The sequence below is a fragment of the Schistocerca cancellata genome, chromosome 3, assembly GCF_023864275.1.
Source record: "Schistocerca cancellata isolate TAMUIC-IGC-003103 chromosome 3, iqSchCanc2.1, whole genome shotgun sequence".
Classification (NCBI taxonomy): Eukaryota; Metazoa; Arthropoda; class Insecta; order Orthoptera; family Acrididae; genus Schistocerca; species Schistocerca cancellata.
The window spans coordinates 714,644,685-714,665,720 of NC_064628.1; the positions used below are offsets into that span (position 1 = coordinate 714,644,685).

The 21,036-nt window shown below is 38.3% G+C and overlaps 1 protein-coding gene across 1 annotated transcript in view; it reads right to left on the reverse strand.

Moving 5' to 3' along the window:
* Positions 1–9,015: 9,015 nt before the first annotated feature.
* Positions 9,016–21,036, reverse strand: part of LOC126176534 (intermembrane lipid transfer protein VPS13B) — a 238,167-nt gene continuing 226,146 nt past the window's right edge. The window contains exons 26-27 of the mRNA XM_049923691.1: positions 18,924–19,292; positions 9,016–14,231 (exon numbers count right to left, since the gene is read on the reverse strand). Coding sequence (XP_049779648.1) covers positions 9,153–14,231; positions 18,924–19,292 — 5,448 coding nt within the window. The 3' untranslated portion in view covers positions 9,016–9,152. The remainder of the gene's footprint in view (positions 14,232–18,923; positions 19,293–21,036) is intronic.

A 21,036-nucleotide genomic window follows, 5' to 3' on the forward strand; every position in this document is an offset into this window, starting at 1 on the left:
ATCATCTTCAGATCTAAGTATTTTAGGTGTGACAGGAACCCAGCTTATCTACTCAGAACCACATATCAAGAGTACTCTGAGATGCAGTTCTGGGAACTGAAGACAGGTTCCTGATGCAACTACGCACTCCTGAAGATGATCCAGAGTGATCGAAACATGTAATTTAATTAAAAACATGCAACTGAGATGGAGCAACAAATGAGAATTATTGTAAATCTCTACACAGTTACTGAATCTCTCAAGACGATTATGTCAACTACAGTACGTCATGTAATCCTTTGCTTCTACTCAGTCCACTTCTTTGTCACATGATTCACCTTTTCATGACTGTTTCCACAGTAAAACTTGTTCAATATGACTACTCCTTACAGCACCACCACCTTTTATAAGACCAACTTGCAAAAACTATCTGATCCACAATTTGTACCATCTGATGTAAAATAACTGTTCGGCTTCCCATGTTTGCATGACGAACACTATAAAGCCTGTAAGAAATAGAAAGTTAGTTATATAGTTTCAGAGATAAATTGGATGATTTCTACCAAAATGATGTCAAACAAGTCAGTCTAGAGGCTAAGCAAACATGATTTGCAGGCATTTGTAAGTCTGTGTCTCGATCATTTAAATAACATCAAATAACACATTGGTTTAGGTTGGTTCCGGCATTTGCCTGAAGTGATTTAGGGAAATCATGAAAAATCTAAATCAGGATGGCTGGATGCAGGTTTGAACCATTGTCCTCCCAAATGTGAGTCCAGTGTGCTAACCACTGTGCCACCTCGCTCAGTACATTGGCTTATATTCAATGAAAATGAATGTAGCCTTTGTTACGAATCATTTATAAGTGAATAAAAACTTTGCCAACAAAGAAAACATATTTATCTACTATACTGTCATTTGACCAGTGCACAGATTTCTATATGGAGGAGATAGTAAGACAAATACCTGGAATAGAGAAGCAGCTGAAAGACTTGAAAACAAATTAGTCACTAGATCTGAATGGAAAACCAATTCATTTTTACAAAGTGTAGTTTATGGCATTGGCCACTTACTTAGCTTGCATTTAGCATGAATCTCTCACCCAGTATAAAGACCTGGGTGACTGGAAAAAAGTACAGGTGACTCCTGTACATAAGAACAATAAAAGAACTGACCTACAAAATTACAGACCCATTTCCTTAATATTGGTTAGCAGCAGAATTTTTGAACATGTTCTCCGTTCAAATCTAATGAAGTTCCTTGAGATGGAAAAGCATCTGTCCACAAATCAGCAAGGTTTTAGAAAGCATCGTTTGTACAAAACTCAGGTTGTCCTTTATTCATACAATATTCTGCAAACTATGGATGAAGCGCAACAGGCAGATTTCATATTCCTAGATTTCTGTAAAGTGTTGGACATAGTGCCCCACTGCAAACTGTTACTAGAGGTATGAGCATATGGAATAAGTTCACAGATGTGTGAGTGGCTCAAATACTTTTTAATTAACAAGACCCAGTATATTGCTCTCAATAGCGACTGTTCACCAGAGACAAATGTATCTTCAGGAGTGCCCCAGGGAACTGTGATAGGGGCGCTGTTATTCTCGTTATACATAAATGATCTGATGGACAGGGTGAGCAACAATGTGCAGCTCTTTGCTGATGATGCTTTGGTGTTTGGGAGATGTCATAACTGAGTGACTGTAGGATGGTACAAGAGGGCTTAGACAAAATTTCTAGTTGATGTTATTCGGCAGCTAGCTTTAAACGTAGAAAAACATGAGTTGATACAGATGAGTAGGAAAAACAGTCCTTTAATGTTTGAATACAGCATTAGCAGTGTGATACTTGACACAGTCAGGTCAATTACACCAGGAATTTCTCCTAACAGACATCAGGCACATTTTCTTTGGTATTTCAGAAGATATTTGCAGTTACATTTTTGCATTGCGTAGCTGGAATCATCCCACTATTACTGCTTGTCACGTCATTTATGACCCCCTGTGACAACAGAAAGTGTCATTTTATTTCCATTGGGTGTCAGTTTGTTTCCCCATTACACACCAAATTATTTTTAAATGTGAATTTCACTTGCCCATTCAATAGAGCGCTCCCAAAATAGTCTAGTCCAATGTTCATTTTATCGATATTTATCAATAGGGACAGGAAACACAATGCATATGCACCTATCCAGCAGTGATCCAGTAGTGCTGAATACTTGGCTACAGGAGACAGTGCACACCAGAGCAGTGCTGTCACTGCTGGAGTACTGGTTATTCTTTGCGTTTTACTGTTCCTGTTAATACATATCAATAAAATGAATATCAGACTAGACTAACCAGGTACCACTTTATCAAGGGACCACACAAAGCTGCACTTTAAAAATCATTTTGTTTGTAACAAGAAACAGAATGATTTTCTGCTTACACTGTGCATCACATGAAAGATGTGATGAGCACTATTTGCTAGGGCTGACTACAGCTGCACAGGGCAAAAAGGAAATTTCAAATATCTACTGAAACACCGGAGAAAATGTGCCTCACGACTCTTAAGAGAGACACACTGTATGTCTAGGTGTACCATGGTAAAGCGATGTGAAATGGAACAAGTATGTAAGGGCTGCAGAGGGGAAGGCAAATGGTTTACTTTGGTTTATTGGGAGAATTTTGGGCTGGCTGGTTGATTTGGGGGAGGGGACCAACCAGCGAGGTCATCGGTCACATTGTGTTAGGGAAGGATGGGGAAGGAAATCAGCTTTGTTCTTTCGAAGGAACCATTACAGCATTTACCTGAAGTGATTTACGGAAATTACAGAAAACCTAAATCAGGATGGCTGGATGAAGGTTTGAACCATCATCATCCTGAATGCAAGTCCAGTGTGCTAACCACTGCGCCACATCACTCAGTGGAGAGTTTTGGGAAAGCATGGTTCATCTGTAAAGGAGACCACATATAGAACATTAGAGCAACCCATTCTTCATTACCCCTTCAGAGTACTGGCATCTCCACCAGGTTGGATTAAAGGAAGCCATTCAAACAATTCAGAGGTGGGCTGTTAAGATTTATTACCAGTTGGTTTGATTAACATGTACGTATTACATAGATGCTTAGGGAACTGAAATGGGAATTCCTGGTGGGACAACTACAATCTTTTTGAGGACTGCTATTGAGAAAATTTAAGAGAGAACCAGCATTTGAAGCTGAGTGCAGAACAATCCTACTGCCGCCAACATACATTTTGCATAACAACCACAAAGATAAGAGAAATTAGGGCTCTTCAGGAGGCATATAGACAGTCGTTTTTCTCTTGCTCTATCTGCAAGTGGCACAGGTTGGGAAATGATTAGTAGTGGTACAACGCAACCTCTGCAATGCACCATATGGTGGTTTGCAGAGTATGTAAGTAGATATAGGTATGACTTCTGTCAAAAAATTCTGGAACATTGCTCACAAAATTTTTCTACAGTTACCTTTTACTTACTGTGCATGATTTCCTTCGAAATACTCTCCTCTACAACTGATACACTGGTAACCATGCCATTTCCACTTCTGAAAGCAGTCTTGGTACACCTCTTGCTAGACTGCATGAACTGCCATCTGCGAATTTTCTTTCCTCGTCTATCATTGTAAATCTTTGTTCTTTCAATGGGATTTTCAACTTTGGAAATAAAAAAAAAGTCCACAGAGACCACGTCTGGAGAGTACGCGGATGAGGCAGCACAATGATTTCGTTTTTTGTTTAACAGTAACACACCAACAGCATTGAATAAGCACATGCATTATTGTAATGCAAAACTCGCAGGCATTGTAACACATCCTGATTATACCACTGATTTACAGTTTGGCACTGTGGTGAGAATTCATGATGAACTAATCCTTCAAAGTGAAAGAAAACTAGCTGCATGGCTTTGACATTTGGTGTGATCTGATGAGCAGTTTTGGTCTTGGAGAACCTTCCTCAACCCACTCTGAAGATTGAACCTTGGTCTCAACATCATAAACATACACCCACCTCTCATCACCAGTTATGAGTCTCATCTCATCTTCTTGTCATCTGTACGATCCAAAAGCTCTTTGCAGATTGCAAGGTGAAGGTCTTTCTGGTCTTGACTCATGAGCCGTAGGACATACATGGAGGCAACATGACACATTCCAGGATGTTGTGTCAGGATTTTATGACATAGTCCAACAAAAATGTTGCATTTTTCTGCAATCTCTCACAGTCAGTCTTTGATTGGCATGCACAATTTCGTTAACATTCCTAACATGAGCTTGACATCGAGGGGCATCCTGAATGAGTGTCATCTCTAACTTCAATCTGGCCATTCTTAAACAATGCAAACCATTTGTAACACTGAGTGTTGCTTAAGCACTCATCATCATAGGCTTTCTGCATCATTTGGTGTGTCTCTGTAAAGGTTTTCTTGAGTTTCACGCAAAATTTCATGCAGACATGTTACTCCTCTCAAAATTCATGACACAACATTCTATCTAATACAGATTGAACAATAGTTACCTGACATACAACAATGAAACTTCTGTCAATTACAATTAAGCACAGGATTACAATTAAGCAAGGATGCCAACTGCATTTCGCACCAGCAGACCACTGGCCTGAACTTACGAATGTTCCAGAATGGTTTGACCAGACTGCAAATATTACTCACATGACCAATGTTTAATGAAATATTTGTCTCTGGGATAGTAAGAGTTGTTCAAAAGGAATGATTTCACATTAGATTTAAAATTCACTTTGCTACCAGTATGACACTTTTTTGTTATTGGGCAAATATCAAAGATTTTTGAGGCTGCACCCTGAACTACTCCTTGAGGCAATGAAAGCTTTAGTGATGAGTAACAAAGGCCACTTTTTCATCTAGTCTTGAAGTTGTCAGTATAAGTTTTCTCATCATAATGCAATGGATTACTTACGATGATATTCATTATGAAATACATATGAGGCATATTTAATTTGAAAGATGTACGGTTTTCTTTTTCACAAAATAATGAAAATTTGAAACTTCTGTCATTTCCCAATGTAAACCCTCTGCAACCATACAAAGTATTCTCAACGTCAACTCGAGATTATATGCTCACTGCAAATACCTTTTTAGGAGTCTGTTTTGACCACTGGCAAATTGCTGATGCAATAACAGTACGACTGATGAATGTGTGATCTTTCACCATTGGATAAAGCCAAAAATTCCTAGAAGCCATGTCAACTGAGTAAGAGTCCTGAGGAGCCACTCCATTTCTTTGTTTTCATGGAGAAACTCTTGTGTTGTGTTCAGCTGATTTGTTGGTACACTGCCTTGGCGAAACAGCACACATTCAGCCTCTTTGAAGTATTTTGCCATTGAATGCACAGTGTTCACATTTATGGCACCATAACCACACATTTCATTCAACTGATGTTTATAATTTCAATGGGTGTCAGTCTCTCAAGCACAGGAAGCCAATGATTACAAACTGTTTGTACAATGAAAACATCACCATTTGTACCACCAAAATAAATCCTCAGTGTCACTGCATCTGCAGTAGTATTGTGTGCCATTACCACCTGTGTTCTGCTTACAAAAAGAGAGTTTGAGTATTTGAAGCTAAACTGTATGCACTCACAATCCTGAGAAAGAAAATGAGACCTTAGAACTCAAACACACCTTGTATATTGTGAAGATGCAGTTAGAATGCTAAATTCGTTTAAGAGGTTCCAGTTAGATGGCTGTGAACACCACATATCCTCCCCAACCACTTCCGTGCAATCAGTACTTTCTTCCTAAGTGATGAGGCACTCCAGAAAATTATGCTGTAGATATTAATATGCAGAAATCAAATTTGTTTGTTTTCAGCACTAGGAATTGCATAAATACATTACTGAACTTTGCTGTTTAAGAAGCTCAATAAAATGTTACTTCCAGTTCAAACTGACATCACTGTGTATACTCAAGAAAACTGCAACCTTTTGCCATACTGAATGATTTCTTTTCATCTTTTCATTAACTGTTGGTTCTAGTCTGTTCATTGTTAGGATCTGTATATGCTGTCCCCCCACCCCCTTTGAAACATTATTATTAATACCTTCTGTTAATTATAGCACATAAGTCATCTGCAGGAAGTATCAACTTTGTTTGATGTATGTAAAAACATAAGATAGAGCCTACATAAGCAACACTCATTATCACTTTGTAGAGTGCAATTGTAACAGTATACAAACAATGTACCTACTTCACTCTTTGGAAACTGATGATTCATCCATCTGGCATGAGTTCCAGAATGTTGCAGTGTGAGTTGTTAAACAGTACATTCTTGGTCCCAGTCTACACTCCTAGTGTTCCCATATAGTAACTTCCTCAACTGCTCCCTACCAAAATTCATTTCCACTGTCCTCCCATAAACTATACTTTCTTTGTTTAATCTCTTTAAAATGTGTGTAATTTTTTTCCTTATTTTAATTGGTTATACTGTTCATTTCATTCTCTTTCCATTAAAAATTTGCTTCTCACTTTCCATCTCTTTCCTTTCTTCCGTTTTCATTCTTCCCATAAAGTACTAGTTTTCCCTTTAGTTTTAGGTCATGCATATGAATAAATGAAAAGATCCAATATTGTTTGACTACATCGCCAGCAGTCAGGCACTGGAATCAGTCGCAATTGTCAAGTATCTAGGGGACTTTGGAGCAATTCAAGATGGAAGCGAATAAATTGTGCTACAGGAAAGACAGGTTCCCAACTCAGATTGAGTGGGAGAATTCTGAAGAAATGTGTTTCATAATGATACAAACACTCCATTGATTAATTCCTGAGAATTGCTCAATAGTCTAGGATTCTTTAGTAGGAAGATGTGTTAGAAGGTGTGTTAGAACAGATGCAGAATATTGAAAGAAAAGTTTTGCGCTTCATCACACGTTAGTTTGGTCGCCACAAGAGTACCAAAGAAATGCTGCATAAATTGTAGTGGGAGAATCTATAAAAAGACATTATTCATTGCAGAAGACCTTACTCACAAAATTCCCAGAACCCAAATTCTGTAGTAGTAGTAGTAGTAGTAGTAGAAGGGTTGTGTGGGCGCACGACAGCAAGGTCTTCAGCGCCCGTTCAGTATCATAGTGAGACGGGTGTCAAGAAAAAAACTCAGAACATTTACATATAACGGAACAGAAAACACGGGGAACAATCATTGAAAAACATGTGCTCACCCACACCGAAGCGTGGGATGAAGCAGGGCGTCAACAGTAAAACATGAACAACATGGGAAGAAAAAGGTAGAGGGTGCTAAAACAATGTAGCAGATGGAAGTGGCTGGCTGACCGCAAGGAAAAAAGGGAGGAGTCAGCCACTCTGCAATACAAAACAGTAAAAATAGAGAAATTTGGGCATTACAGAAGCTTACCAACAATCTTTCTTCCCATGTACCATCCATGAACAGCATACAAATGGGAGACATGAATCTGGTATAATGTACAGGATAATAATGAAGGCCATGAAACATTTCAAAAAATCAGTACAGATAAATGACTATGAACAATGTAACAAATGATACAGTATGTGTAACACAAACTCTCCAAGTTTTTGTATGAAATGTGTTTTGTGTCTCTACCCTTCATCACATAGCACACATCTAATTGGTAGTCCAATTCTGCCCATACCTACTTCAGTATATCAGAAGTGACAGTAAGAACAGCTGAAGTGAAGCAGTGTCACATATCTTCGAGTTTCTGTGATAGAGGTTGATCATAAATGCTATCCTTGATGTAACCTAACAGCAAAAAACCTCATGGAGTAAAGTCCGATGACTATCGAGACTCCTACAGTAACACCAGGTCAGAAGCAGAAACACAACTCATCCAGCAACATGGCAATGTCTCATTCAAGAAATCTCATACACAGCTGTGGACAAGTGAAGAGGTGATATCTTGCTGAAAGATGAAATCCCTGATGTCAGCTTCACATTGATAAGTGAGCCACAATTGCAGCATGCCGAGATAGGTGAGACCATTGAAAGTTCTCTCAGTGACGAGGAAGGGTCCCTTCGTATCTTGTAAACTAGTGGTGTCTTGTGAAATCTGTTGTGAAAGATCTTTGCACCCTCGCTTCTAGTCACCAAATAGCAAATTCTAGTAGCACACAAATGCTTTGTCTGTCTGGCTCCCCACCATTTTCAACAACTACAGTCAGTGGTGCCCCTGTTGGCAGTTCTCCAGACTAACTTGTCAGCACCAGGTAAAAAGCCCTACAACTACTAACTGTGAGAGTTCATAATTCACATTATTTGTTACATTATGTTAAGTCTTTTACCTTTATATTTTAAAATGTTTCTTGGACTTTATAATTGCTCTGTGTATCCTCTACCATACATCTACTAGTGGCTTGCGGAGTACAGATGTCAAAGCGGATTTCTGCACAGCAGTTTTCTCATTTGAACTGTTTTAAATCTCTTCCAACATTTGTCTATGATTTGTCAAATGCACTTGATTTTAAAATCTCTTCTCTTAGTCGTTTTTTTCCTTATATTTTCTTTTCTATACTGCAAGGAAAATTTTTAAAATTTTGTTTCATTACTTAATTTTCTACTACAGTGAACTTTAGATACATACATTTCAGTGCACTCATGTTTCTTACTACACTCCAAATCTATGAGGGTCATCATTTACACCCCTAGGATTCTCTCCTTTGTATTCCCAAAAAGAAAAGAAAGATATTTTAATGTTTGACTCAAAGACTTGAACTTCAGTGTTTTTCCATCATAAGCAAATAGTTACGACAGGTACATCCTTACACAATAATGAAATATTCATAGATATATAAATGTGTGGAGAGAAAAGATTTCAAGGCATTGAAAATCTTAAAAGTTATTTTCATTAGTAGACTCCTGGTTCCCTTGGCATTACATGTTCTCAAACAAATGAACCAATATAGTTTCCATGATATTCAGCACATAATTGCAGAGTTCCAAGGGACAAAAATTCTTGTCAATTTAGAAGATTAACTGGGGAATCATGGGCTACCTTCTATGAAAACAATCATGCACAACTTATATTTTGTAAAAAAATTGTATTAACAGAAAATTTATGTTACAGTAACAAACAACTGGCAAAATTTAATATCTTATAATACATCACAGTTACAAACTTCTCAGACAAGATGGAAAGCACAGACATTGATTCCAAACTTCTGTCACAATACTGGAAATCCTCTTCCTTGACACTGTCTTTTAATAATAGTCAAAAGTGCTATTAAATAATCTCTTTGCTGTGGATTCACAAAAAAAGTTAAGACAGTCTGGAAGGTCCGAGGTTCTACTTTTACAAAACCACATGAATTACTTGAACCTGAATCTGATGGACTACAATCACTGGCACTTGTCACAAGACCACCACTTTGTCTCACAAAATTCACAACCCTTGCACGAGATGAAGTATCTGTCTCTATGGAAGCAACAGGATGCTGGAAACACAAACTTATGAGAGTCGGATCATCAGATTTCTCAATAGTGGTGAGTTCTGAAAGTGAGAGCACTTTTTGTACATCATCCTGTTCTACATTTATTAAGAAAAGAGCATGGACAGTAAGTAAGAGCGTCACAGCTTCCATGTCAGCATTTTCACTGTGTTGCACAGCTTCAACAACATAGAGGAATGGATGCCTCATATCTGACACTAACTTCCAACTGTATTTAAGATGAGAGTTGACTCTGCCACAAATGGGGTCTACTGAAGGCTGATGCCGAATTTGCAACACTGTTGACCACCCAGTACCATGTAGCAGACCTTGGCCTGCAAGGGCAACAAAATCTGCAGCCCCACTAAGAGGCTTAGTAACAACCCCTACAAGCCCTCTTCCCACACTTGCAGCTATATTTCCACCAAAAATCATAGACTGTAGTGGGTGGTGCGCAATCCCTCCTACTGCACCAAGTAAACTAATTCCTAGTCCTGTCAGACCTTGAACTACACCTTGTGTTAGTCCTTGTGGTGGCTGCCTCCGTCGTTCTTCTGTGCGTTCCAAGTGTTCTGCATCCAGGGTAAGTCGATCCAAATTTCGAGCTAAACTTGCAGCCAGTTTTGTCACAGAGCTAAGAGTACCTGCTGTGACATGCTTCATAAGAGAGGCTGAGCCATGAGTAACACCTGCAATAAATGCCCAAGGCCCCTGGAAAATGCCTTGATAGGGCATGTTGACAAAGTCCCAAAGACCAGAGCCTACAGTGCGAGCAAAGCCACCTGGAGTTCCCAGCAATTCCAGTGAACCTACAACCCAACCAGCACCAAAAATGGCTCCAGACAGATAGTGCATTGTCAAAGTGTGTCCAAGTCGATACGGTGTAGTAACAAGATAACGGTGCTGAAATGCAGTGAAATGGAGTGGAGAACAATCCAAAGCTACATAAAGTGGAGCTGTCATGTGAACACTTAGTAGCATAGATAAAGGTTCAATAGTGAGAGACTGTAATTGAATTGGAAATGCAATCTGCTGTGCTTGGAATTCAATTGCTTGTGGAATTGGAATTACTGCCAAGTGAGAAGACGGTTGTGTAACCCTATGTCCTTTCTCTGTGAAAAATAAGCCTTTATTAAAAATGGATACTGTTTTATCAATAAGCTTTATTTTAAGGTTATCTTCAATGTAAAGGCTCAGAGGTCCAATGGAAGTTCTTAGACTTTTTGCAGTCAGATCACCAGTGAGTTTCTTTTCAAGAATAGCAAACACTTTTATGAGTGCATACTCTTCAGTCTGCTTAATCAGTACACTAGCTGGGACACGTAAATTTGTAAAGTGGATCATCTTTGGTGCCTGGCCTATCAGTATCACTGGAAAATCAAATCCTCCAGATTTAAACATCTGGTTATCAAGTTGCATATCCCCAATGTTGAAAGAAATATGCCATTCATCTTGTCCTGCAAAGCTTTTTTCTGTTTGGGCTGAGATACATACATTGTCTAAGGTCAGAGAAAGTATTTCAGATGTTATTGTACTCGTACTTGGTAAATCCTCAGTCAATATAATATTCAGTCCTTTTAGAAAGAGTGACAGAAGAAAACTATTTTTAGGGCTAGTATCAGGTTGAACATCTTTTGCATCACTGCATAATGGCTTTAAAGTTTGTTCTGAATTTATACGTCTTAAACATTTTGATTTTTCTTCCAATGGAGTAGATATATTGAAAGTAGTATCAGAAGTACTACCATTTAATCTGTAACTGTCCTCACATTCACTGTGAGCAGTCTCCACTTGGACATGAGAGCTGCCATCTGATATACTTCCAGTAACTTTCTCCATGTGTGTTTGTATTAATCTTATGCGAATGTCTCTAGCTGATATTTCAACATGGCTTACAGTATCCACTGTGATATGCAACGTGTGACAGTGAAATTCTGAGTGCACTCTAACATCACCATGGTTGGGGAGATACAAGAACTGTTCCTGTACTTCAATAATATCGAGACCCTGAGACCACTTTGGAAGTCCTTCATTATAGCAAGCAAATACCAGCTGTGGCATAACAGTTGGCTTAACTATGTTTGGAAACTGTTTTGATATGTAAGGAAGACTGTAGAATGAAGATTTGTTTGGGTGGACTTCACATAACCAATCAATGTGTGATGCTTCAAAAACAACACTACCATCATTTCCCGCTGTTCCTTGTGCACAGAGAAGTTTGAAACTGCATTTGTTATGTATGATCATCTGAGGATGTGGATCACAGTGTACATGTAGAAATATTTGGTCACTAAGCACCTGAATGGAAAGAACAAAAGCCTCATTCATTTCTTTGCATTTGTCATCTGCTGCTTTCACAGGAACTGTAAAGCTATGACGGCCAAATTGTTTGATTACTTTGATTGGGCAACACCATCCACCACCCTTGCTGAAAGACACATAGTGATTTATTTCATCTTCTCCACCACCAACAAGTGTCCATTCAGTAACTGGAACACCTCTACTTTGTGGTCCTTGTGGTTCAGGTGGAACAACAATGTAAGATTGAGCAGCATTATGAAATTCTGACATACTGATTTTTTCTTTCAAAAGCAGACAAGACATTTGGAGCTCAAGATTTGTGTGGTTGCATACTATATAGCTGGGTCTTATATGAAGTATCCTTATTTCATCAGTGATGTCAGATTTCAGATTTGCAAAACACATCACTTTACTTTGTTGAACTGGAATCTGTGCATGACCTACACTGGGTATTACACCAGAAATGTGTGGCATATAGAAACTACTAATTCTTCCTCGTTGTTCAAGTTGAAGAGGACAGGAGCAATGCTCTAGTGTTCTTAAATGGAATGACAGAACAAATGTACTTTCCATTTTAGGGGGAGCTACAACTCCAATGTGTGGAATATTACAAATCACAGAGCCTTCAATAATCAAGCTCACTGTACATCCTAATGTATTTACTATTAGAGCCCATGGCTGAACATCTACTAAAAGTGTACCAGAATATGGACTGTGAAGTTTATATTCCACCTGAACATGTGTCTGTGGCTGCTCTGTAGTTTCCCAAGGAAGCTCTGCATATTCTTCACCAACAAATGGCCAGCAACTGCCCTGTTTATTGTGTACTGTGTCTAAGACGACATCTATATCTACACCTTTTCTAAGGGTGCTATTAGGAAACTGTTGACGATCTACCATAGTGTATGATAATGGTACATAAGGATCAGAAGGCAGAATACTGTTTTCAAGCTGGAATGTTAATTTGTGTGTATGTTCAATAGTACCAGGGCAATATAACTGCTGTTCATCTCCTTTTCCTTTTATAATTGATTCAAGATGAACTTTTAAACCTGGTGTATCAACAAAAACTTTTGCTGGTAGTGGTAAATGAGATCTTATCATGAATAATGGAGAAAGTACTGCTAAAATTTTACCACCATTCCCAATTGGCTGTCTTATAATCCTACACCATACACTGAGAAACTGAGTTTTATCTTGCAAGGGAACTTTAACTAACCACGGCTGGTTTGTTTTTACATTTTCTTCCAGTGGAATATCTCCAGACCATAAACTTTCAAGACCATGAAAACGTATTCGCAAAACAACTCTTTTACCATCTTCTAGTAAAACAGAAGGAGCAGTATCTTTACCACAAACAAGAAGGGATCTAACAGGATGCATGGGTGCGTCAGCATCTGCGACTGGCAAAACTTTACATTCAAAATGTTCCACTAAAAGGTTTGTTATTATTAATTGGCCTGATATTACTACCTGTTTTTGAGTAGCTGAAAGTGAGGTTACCTTCACAATCAAGCTGAATTCTCTCTGGCTACTTTCTGTAACACAGCACAAATTAGTACCATCTCTGTCTATTTCAAATGGTTGACTCCACACCCAACCGCCATTCTCTGTTCCGACATGCATCATTTGCCTGGCTTTGTGAGTGCGCCAGGCATACATGTGGCACTGCCTGCTCCCAAGCAAAATATCTTCATCTGTCATTGCTTGACCAAATCTTATGGACTGCATCATATCATTACAAATTACATATCGACTAATTATGATACAGTTCTGGCTTTCAGGGTTATCAGCATAATTTCCTGTCCAAAGCTGTGACGAAATACCTAATGAATGGCCGATGGATGGTCCAAGCCTAATATTAATGGGACTCATAACAAGTGATGCCATATTACTATTTCCAAAATTTATTTGGAAGCTTGTTCTAAAAGGCTCTACAATGCATTGTTGTGTCAGATATGCAAAATCAACTGAATCACAGCGAATGCTGCTAGTAAACTCAAGAGAACTATGTTCTGAATTCCAGTGGCAGAAGAATAGAGCTGCAGTGTCTAGTAAGACAGAGAAAAAGCGCTGCGTAGAAGGAAAATTTCCATCCCATGTGAATGCCTGTAGTGGTACTGGCATCATTTGACATGGACTGTCTATCTGGAGGTGATTATATAAAGAAATCTGAATAGAAGTTACATTCACAGCTAGCTGAATATGTGGAACAAGTTCTGGTGAGAAGAAAGAGTCAACTCTCATGCAAGCTGCGAGGGAATGAGGTGAAATAGTGACATTCTTGGCAGCTAAACTATCTTCATCACCAGTTTGAAGTATTAGTTGCACTCTCCAAGTGCAGCTAACAACAGGATGTGAATCTTCAGGTAACTTTAGCCGACAAATATCTGATTCAGATAACTGAAACTGTGAATGTTCCTGGTAGCTGTTACGAGCATCACTCCAATATTGTAATGAGCAAAGAACCTGTTCTTTGCAGTTAACACTCTCTTCATGAGAACTGCTTGCCATCTGTAAATAGAATACAAATATAAATTACCAAAACAATAACAACAATGAACTTCAGAGACTAAAATAAGTACTACATAAACATATCAGATACACCCAAGTAACAGAAACTGCTGAACATCGTGCATCTCAAAACTGTGAGGGCATTTTAGTTCCCATTATGAGCCTAAATTGCCAAATGCAAAAAGAGTCCATAGTTGTTCATATTTACAGGGTGCCTGGGTATTATAGGTACAAACAAAACGGACAAGTAGATAAAAACGAAACAAGCGAATAATCCTAAAAAGCATAAGTCCAGAAACCTACAGTTTCCTCAATATGAAGTATTATGACTGAATACATGAACACCTTATAACAGAGTCCTCAAGGATCTAAACTACAGATATGTACTTGAAGATAAACACATTACAGCAAGTGTTGCACATGGCTGCAATTCAAGTGAACACAAGCTTCAGCACATCTCCTTATCAATGTTCGTACAAATTCAAAAATCCTGGCAGGTTCCAAATGCATTAACAACCACCCACAATATTTTCTTGGTGTTCATGAACACTGTCAACATGGCTGGAATGCTCCAATGCTTTTAAATATCCACTCACAAAAATTACCAATAAGGGAGGTCCTGAGAGGCCACGTTGTTAGTGAGCCACAGCCACAATTGCTGTCTAAGGTTTGTGCTACATATTCCTGAACAGACATATGACCATTGCATGGACCACACATACTACCTCTCACTATAAGGAGTATTACCCAAGGTCACTTCTTCCCAAAAACAGCTTAGGCACCCTTGTTTCAGGAAATGTTACCCTAAAGTCTTCCTGACATTTTAATATAGATTGTAATTTGAAGATACTTTCATGAATGAACACACATTCAGCCCGGGGAAAAGATGTTTGTTCACACACAGCTAATTCAACACTGGCTACAAAAGGGTACGAAACTGTTTGGATATCATGTGCATCCCCCCCCCCCCCCCCCCCCCCACACACACACACACACACACACACACACAAAATCACCTGTTGCCAACACAAACATTCCTGCTGGTAAGAAACTCAGTTTACCGCCATACTTTTTTTTTTATAGAAATGTTTACTTTCTGGCTCAGCATGTATATTAACTATTGATACCTTTAATAAACAAGTCAACTGACTAGGGGATTTTTCCTAACCTCATAAAAATCACCAAGATATGAACAGAATACAGGCAAGAAGCAATTCATTCACACCAGTTTAATTGACTCAATACTTGGCAAGAGTATGACTCCATCAAAAGGAATTTTTCTTGTGTCCACGTAACATGCTAAACAACTTACACCAGGACTTCCAAAAAGTGAGAGCCACAATAACAACAGTAGCAACTCCTTTTCTATGAAGTGTTGAGGAGAATGGATAGAAGGAAACAAAGTCATTGGGACCTTTCTAGATTTTAAATTTTTGATTCTGTGAATCATTCAACACTCTTATACAAACATGAACTCATGGTATAAGAGGCATTCCGGTCCGAGCTACTGGAGATGGTGGTCATGTCTGTGTGAGGTGTGCTTGCTTTTGTGAATGAATTTGTGTGTGTTTCCTTTCCTGATGAAGGCTGTGGCCGAAGGATAACATACATATGTCTTTTAGTTGTGCCTTGCAACTTAACATGTCATCATTAAGGTAAGAAGCAATCTAGCTTTTCCTTACATTGCTGATATGTACAGTTTTAGTACATTAGTAGTCATAAAAATGTACTTCGGAAATCTGAACTATAATATCTAATGTGTTTTTTTCTGTATGTGTTCCACCATATTTGTATTGCAATTTTATTTAACAGAATTTTAAAAAATTCACAACAGTACACTGTTGACAAGAAGAGAATAATAACACAGTGTTAACTGGAGCAGTGATGAAGTGATATTAATTCACTTAAAACATAAGAAGTCAACAGCAAATTTGTTGTCTTCATTTCTGTATTTATATATTTCTCCTTATGTATTGCTGTAAGTGAAATTGCATTACATTATCTTCTCAACATGTAGATGGATAGCTGCTAGACAGTCATGATGGTGATGATAATAATAATAATAATAATAATAATAATAATAATGAGTGGAAGTGTGATTGTTGAAGTTAAGATATACTGAATAGCTGAACGGTTAGTTCATCCAACTGGATTATATGGCATGTTTCATTCCCAAAAATCTACTGTGCCATACAGAACAGCACACATCCCCACAATGAAATAAGATTTGATCTTTGGAATAAAAGTGGTACAAAACAAGATGAAGCATTAACTCTCCTCTCCATTGTGGTCTGGGGCGAGACAATGACTAAGGTGGCAGAAAAAAAAACTGTAGAAGACAAGATGAAAGCAGTGGTATTCACAGATGACTTGATGATCTAGGGAAATCTGGAGGAGGAGATTCATGAACAGCTGTATGCTTGGGAAGGAACTGTGAGGCAGTATGGAATGAAATTTAGTGTTAACAAATGTGACATCCTGTTTACAACTAGAAAGAAAGATAGAACAACTAGGGAATATGGATTGGAGGTGAACAATCTGAAGAAGATAGAAAGCATCAAGTACTTGGAAGTACGACAGAGGAAAATAGAAGAAATGAGAAAGACATCAGTGAACATAGTACACAAGCAGAAGCACTCCTGTGAAGTTTTAGGAGCCTGGTGGTTGCTAAGTCAATAATTCCAATAAAGTCAGTGTTTTCTAGGGAAAAAAACTGTAAAATATCTTGTATAGCCACAAAAAATACCAATCAGATATATTTTGTTGTTCAATCCTTGCAACATTTGGTGAAGAGATGTATTAAGTGCATTCTCAAACAAGCAACACTTTTGAAACAGAAACTGTGTCACACTAAACACATAAAGCATCAACATGAGATACTATTTTAAATATACTACAACCCCAAAAATTTGAACAGCTAATATCAGTAATGATATCTCTCCTATCACATTTCATATAAAGATGATTTACAATGGCATGTTTTGAACTAAAACAAAAAGAATGACGTGAGACAGTGATGAAATATACACTGAAGAGCCAAAGAAACTGGTACACCTGCCTAATTTGTGTAATATCTGAAGTATTGCTGGAGGGAACTGACACCTTGAGTCCTGCAGGGTTGTCCATAAATCCATAAGAGTTCAAGGGGGTGGAGATCTCTTCTGAATGACACATTGCAAGGTATGCCAGATATGTTCAATAATGTTTATGTCCGGGGAGTTTGATGGCCAGTGGGAGTTTTTAAACTCAGAAGTGTTCCTGAAGCCACTCTGTGGCAATTTTGGATGTGTGGGGTTTCACATTGTCCTGCTGGAATGGCCCAACCCGTCAGAATGCACAATGGACATGAATGGATCCAGGTGGATGCTTACGTACATGTTACCTGTCAGAAAAATCCACACTTCATCGCTACCACAGAGATGATGTATCCCATCACTTGTGTGCCGAATAAACTCACTTAAATCTTGATAACCTGCCATTGTAGCAGCAGTAACCAATCTAACAACTGTGCCAGACACTTGTTGTCTTATATATGCATTGCTGATCACAGTACCATATTCTGCCTGCTTACATATCTCTGTATTTGAATATGCATGCCTGTACCAGTTTCTTTGGCAGTTCAGAGTCGATTTCACTTAATGTTTTACAATACATGTACAAAACATTGGAGTAATTCACAGAGAAACAGTTCCAGCATCACATGAGCTTTTTTTTTGAGAGAATTTAAACTTTTCTTTTTCAGATAGGTTAAAAGACATGACTTATTGATGCACAGCAGGCTACTTGACAATTACCGAACAAATTTTTGGTCTGTGTGTCATTAATCAACCCCACTGATATCCGTGAAGATTTCTCTGTGCTGCATGGTAATGTGTCTTTTATTTAAACAAGCTATCTATTATGATGAGATGGTGTACTGACTACACCACAATGTATGCATTTATTTTTTTTGCGTGTGTCAGCAATGAGGGCATTATAAACCACATTTCTACTCTCTTACTAAAGTTTTTTTTTTAAATTTGTAATCCACTTTTCAATGATTGTTAAAAATAATGAACATGCTGGAATGTAGCCATTCAAACTCAGTTCTCTATCTCCACACCTTTCATGGGCACACAATATCTCCATTTCCAAAAATGTTTTATTGGTTAATGGCAGAAGGAGCACATCTATCTTGCTCTTCAAATTTCCAATGTTATGAGGGTATAGATTTGCGTTTGCAGTTCAGTCTTACGCGTTTTCTATTTTCGTTCAAAATGACCTGCCTCAACAGTGAATTCTACTGATCCTCCCATCCCTCGAAAGAGCAAATGCAGAGCAACATAAGCATAGAGACAGACTTAGGAAGTCCATTTTTAGCCTCAATGTGCAACAGAAATCAGTTGAAGCTGGGTTAGGTTCCATAAAATAAAAATGGTAAATACAGCAAATGACGTAAAATTTTTTGCAACGTACAGTTTAAATTTCACTGCATCCTCATTTCCAAGTTTAGTCTCTGTGAAAATGATACAATAAAATTTCCTTATGTATAAACTACAGTAACTTTAAACCCCCCCTTCCCCCCCCCCCCACCTACCTTCCCTCACACACACACACACACACACACACACACACACACACACACACACATACACATATACACACACACACAAAAAATAACAATGACTAGGATGTAAGAAACAGGACACTTACCTTGTAAGGAACTGGAAAAATATCAACTCTAGTCAATGTGCGTGGTTGCGGATAACGCCAAGCCATTGTTGGTGGGTTACTCCAAAATACTATCTGATATGGGAGGGGCAGTTCTTGAGCAGAACGAGAACCTTCAGCTGCTTCTACAAACTGAAAAGCTCCTGCACGCAAATCATCCTTATAATGTTGACTCGATACTGGTGACATACCAAAATACTGTTCATTGTGTTCACTTCTAGTTGGCACAGAAGAATCTTGTGACATATTTTGTAGTAATGGCTGATATTCATTTATCAACAACTGTAAAATTTGTAGATGTTCAGGCCCAACATCAATTAAAATAGAATCTGAGTTAGCTGTTACCTGAGCCTGAAAAAAAGAGAGTGAAATAAAATAGAAAACCATGCAGTTCAGTAAATCTTATGGCAACAAAACAAAATGCTACTCTTACAGCACATATAAAAATTTCCACTTTCGTATGTCAACTATAAACATCCTCTATATGGCAAAATAAATTACTTATGTTCAACAAATGGCAGGATAACTTAACCAAGGCTGTAAGCCCTCAGTAGATTCAAGTAAATCTAAACATAACACAGAGTAATTCTTTGAAACAGCTGATTGACATCCTCGTATCATGGGCAGATCCTCCTAAAATGTAGTTATTATGGACTATAACTGCTGTGATGAAAGACTGTTAGCCAAAACTCAAATCTAGCAGTGTTTCATATCTCAAAAATTGTACAAGTAGAAGCACATATTTCTAGGATGAAAAGTCATTCCACTCCATTCCCAAAATCATTGGCAGTGGTATAGCAACCACAGTAATGTTATAGAGAGAATTCTGTTGTGGTAACAATAAAGATGCATTTCTTAGTTCTTCATTTCTCCTGTATTAAAAGGCACCTTCAGACAATCTCAGGAAATTACAAAATCAAGTACAAATATATTGGCCATATACTATAAGTCTGAAACAAGACCATGAAAAATATCAACAATGTAGGAAGAGACAGACTGCTACTTACCTTAAAGAAGACATATCAAGTTGCTGACAGGCACAATTAAAAGACACTCACTCACAGCTTTCAGCCACAGCCTTTATCAGTAAAACACGCACATGCAATATCAGGTGGGATGTGGGCAGCAATCTCGAAAGGGTGGGGAAGGGGAAGGGATAGTAATGTATGTGTGGGGAGAGAGATGGATGCTGTCTGGTGGAGTGCACAGGGACTAGACTGCCAACAGGCACAGCATCAGGAAGTTGTGGGGCATGGAGGGTGGGAAAAAAAATGGAACAAAAAAGGAGAGGACTGCACACTCCACCAGATAGCATTCGTCTCTCTCCCCACCCATGCATTACTATCCCTTCCCCTTCCCCTGATATTCCTACCTGGAGTTCCCATTGTTTGAAAAGTGTGTAAAAATTCTTAACCCTACAACATAAATGTTACAGATCTTAAATTGCCTCTGGAAGGGGCAGGGGGGAGGGATGGTGACTAAAGAGTGTACTAGCTCCCATAGTATGCAATATAAAATTTAACACTTACTGAACTATGGGTAAACAATCATCTCTTGAAATGAAGAGGCAATCGCTTAAAATTACACCAAGGGCCAAGTGCATGTATACCGCTAAAATAAAAAACAATGCTGATGGTCACAATTTGTACCCAAAACAACATAAGGTCATATACAAGATCATTAGCAATAGCCATAACAGAGAAACAGGCAACAGGCTACCTTGTTAAGATTTACAGTAATGTAGCTATAACGAAATCTAGACCTTTTGCTGTTTACAGGCGTTGATACACACACCACAAGCCAACAATGGTAATAAAACAGAACTCACATATGGTAAGATAAAATGTGATTTTTTAAAAGTCTAGGTTCTGTCGACAGCATAAAAAGTCATATGGGGAAGGAAAACAATGCTGTTAAAATATATAAACCACGACTTTATACAGTAGGAGGTGGCAAACAGTCTGAATGTCAAAAAACCTAAGACAAAGACATTATTTGACTTACCACATGGAGACAACGTCCATTAAACACAAAATAGGATCTGTTTACATCTGTCATACATGAACAACCTTACGTGCTAGCATTGGTCTGACTA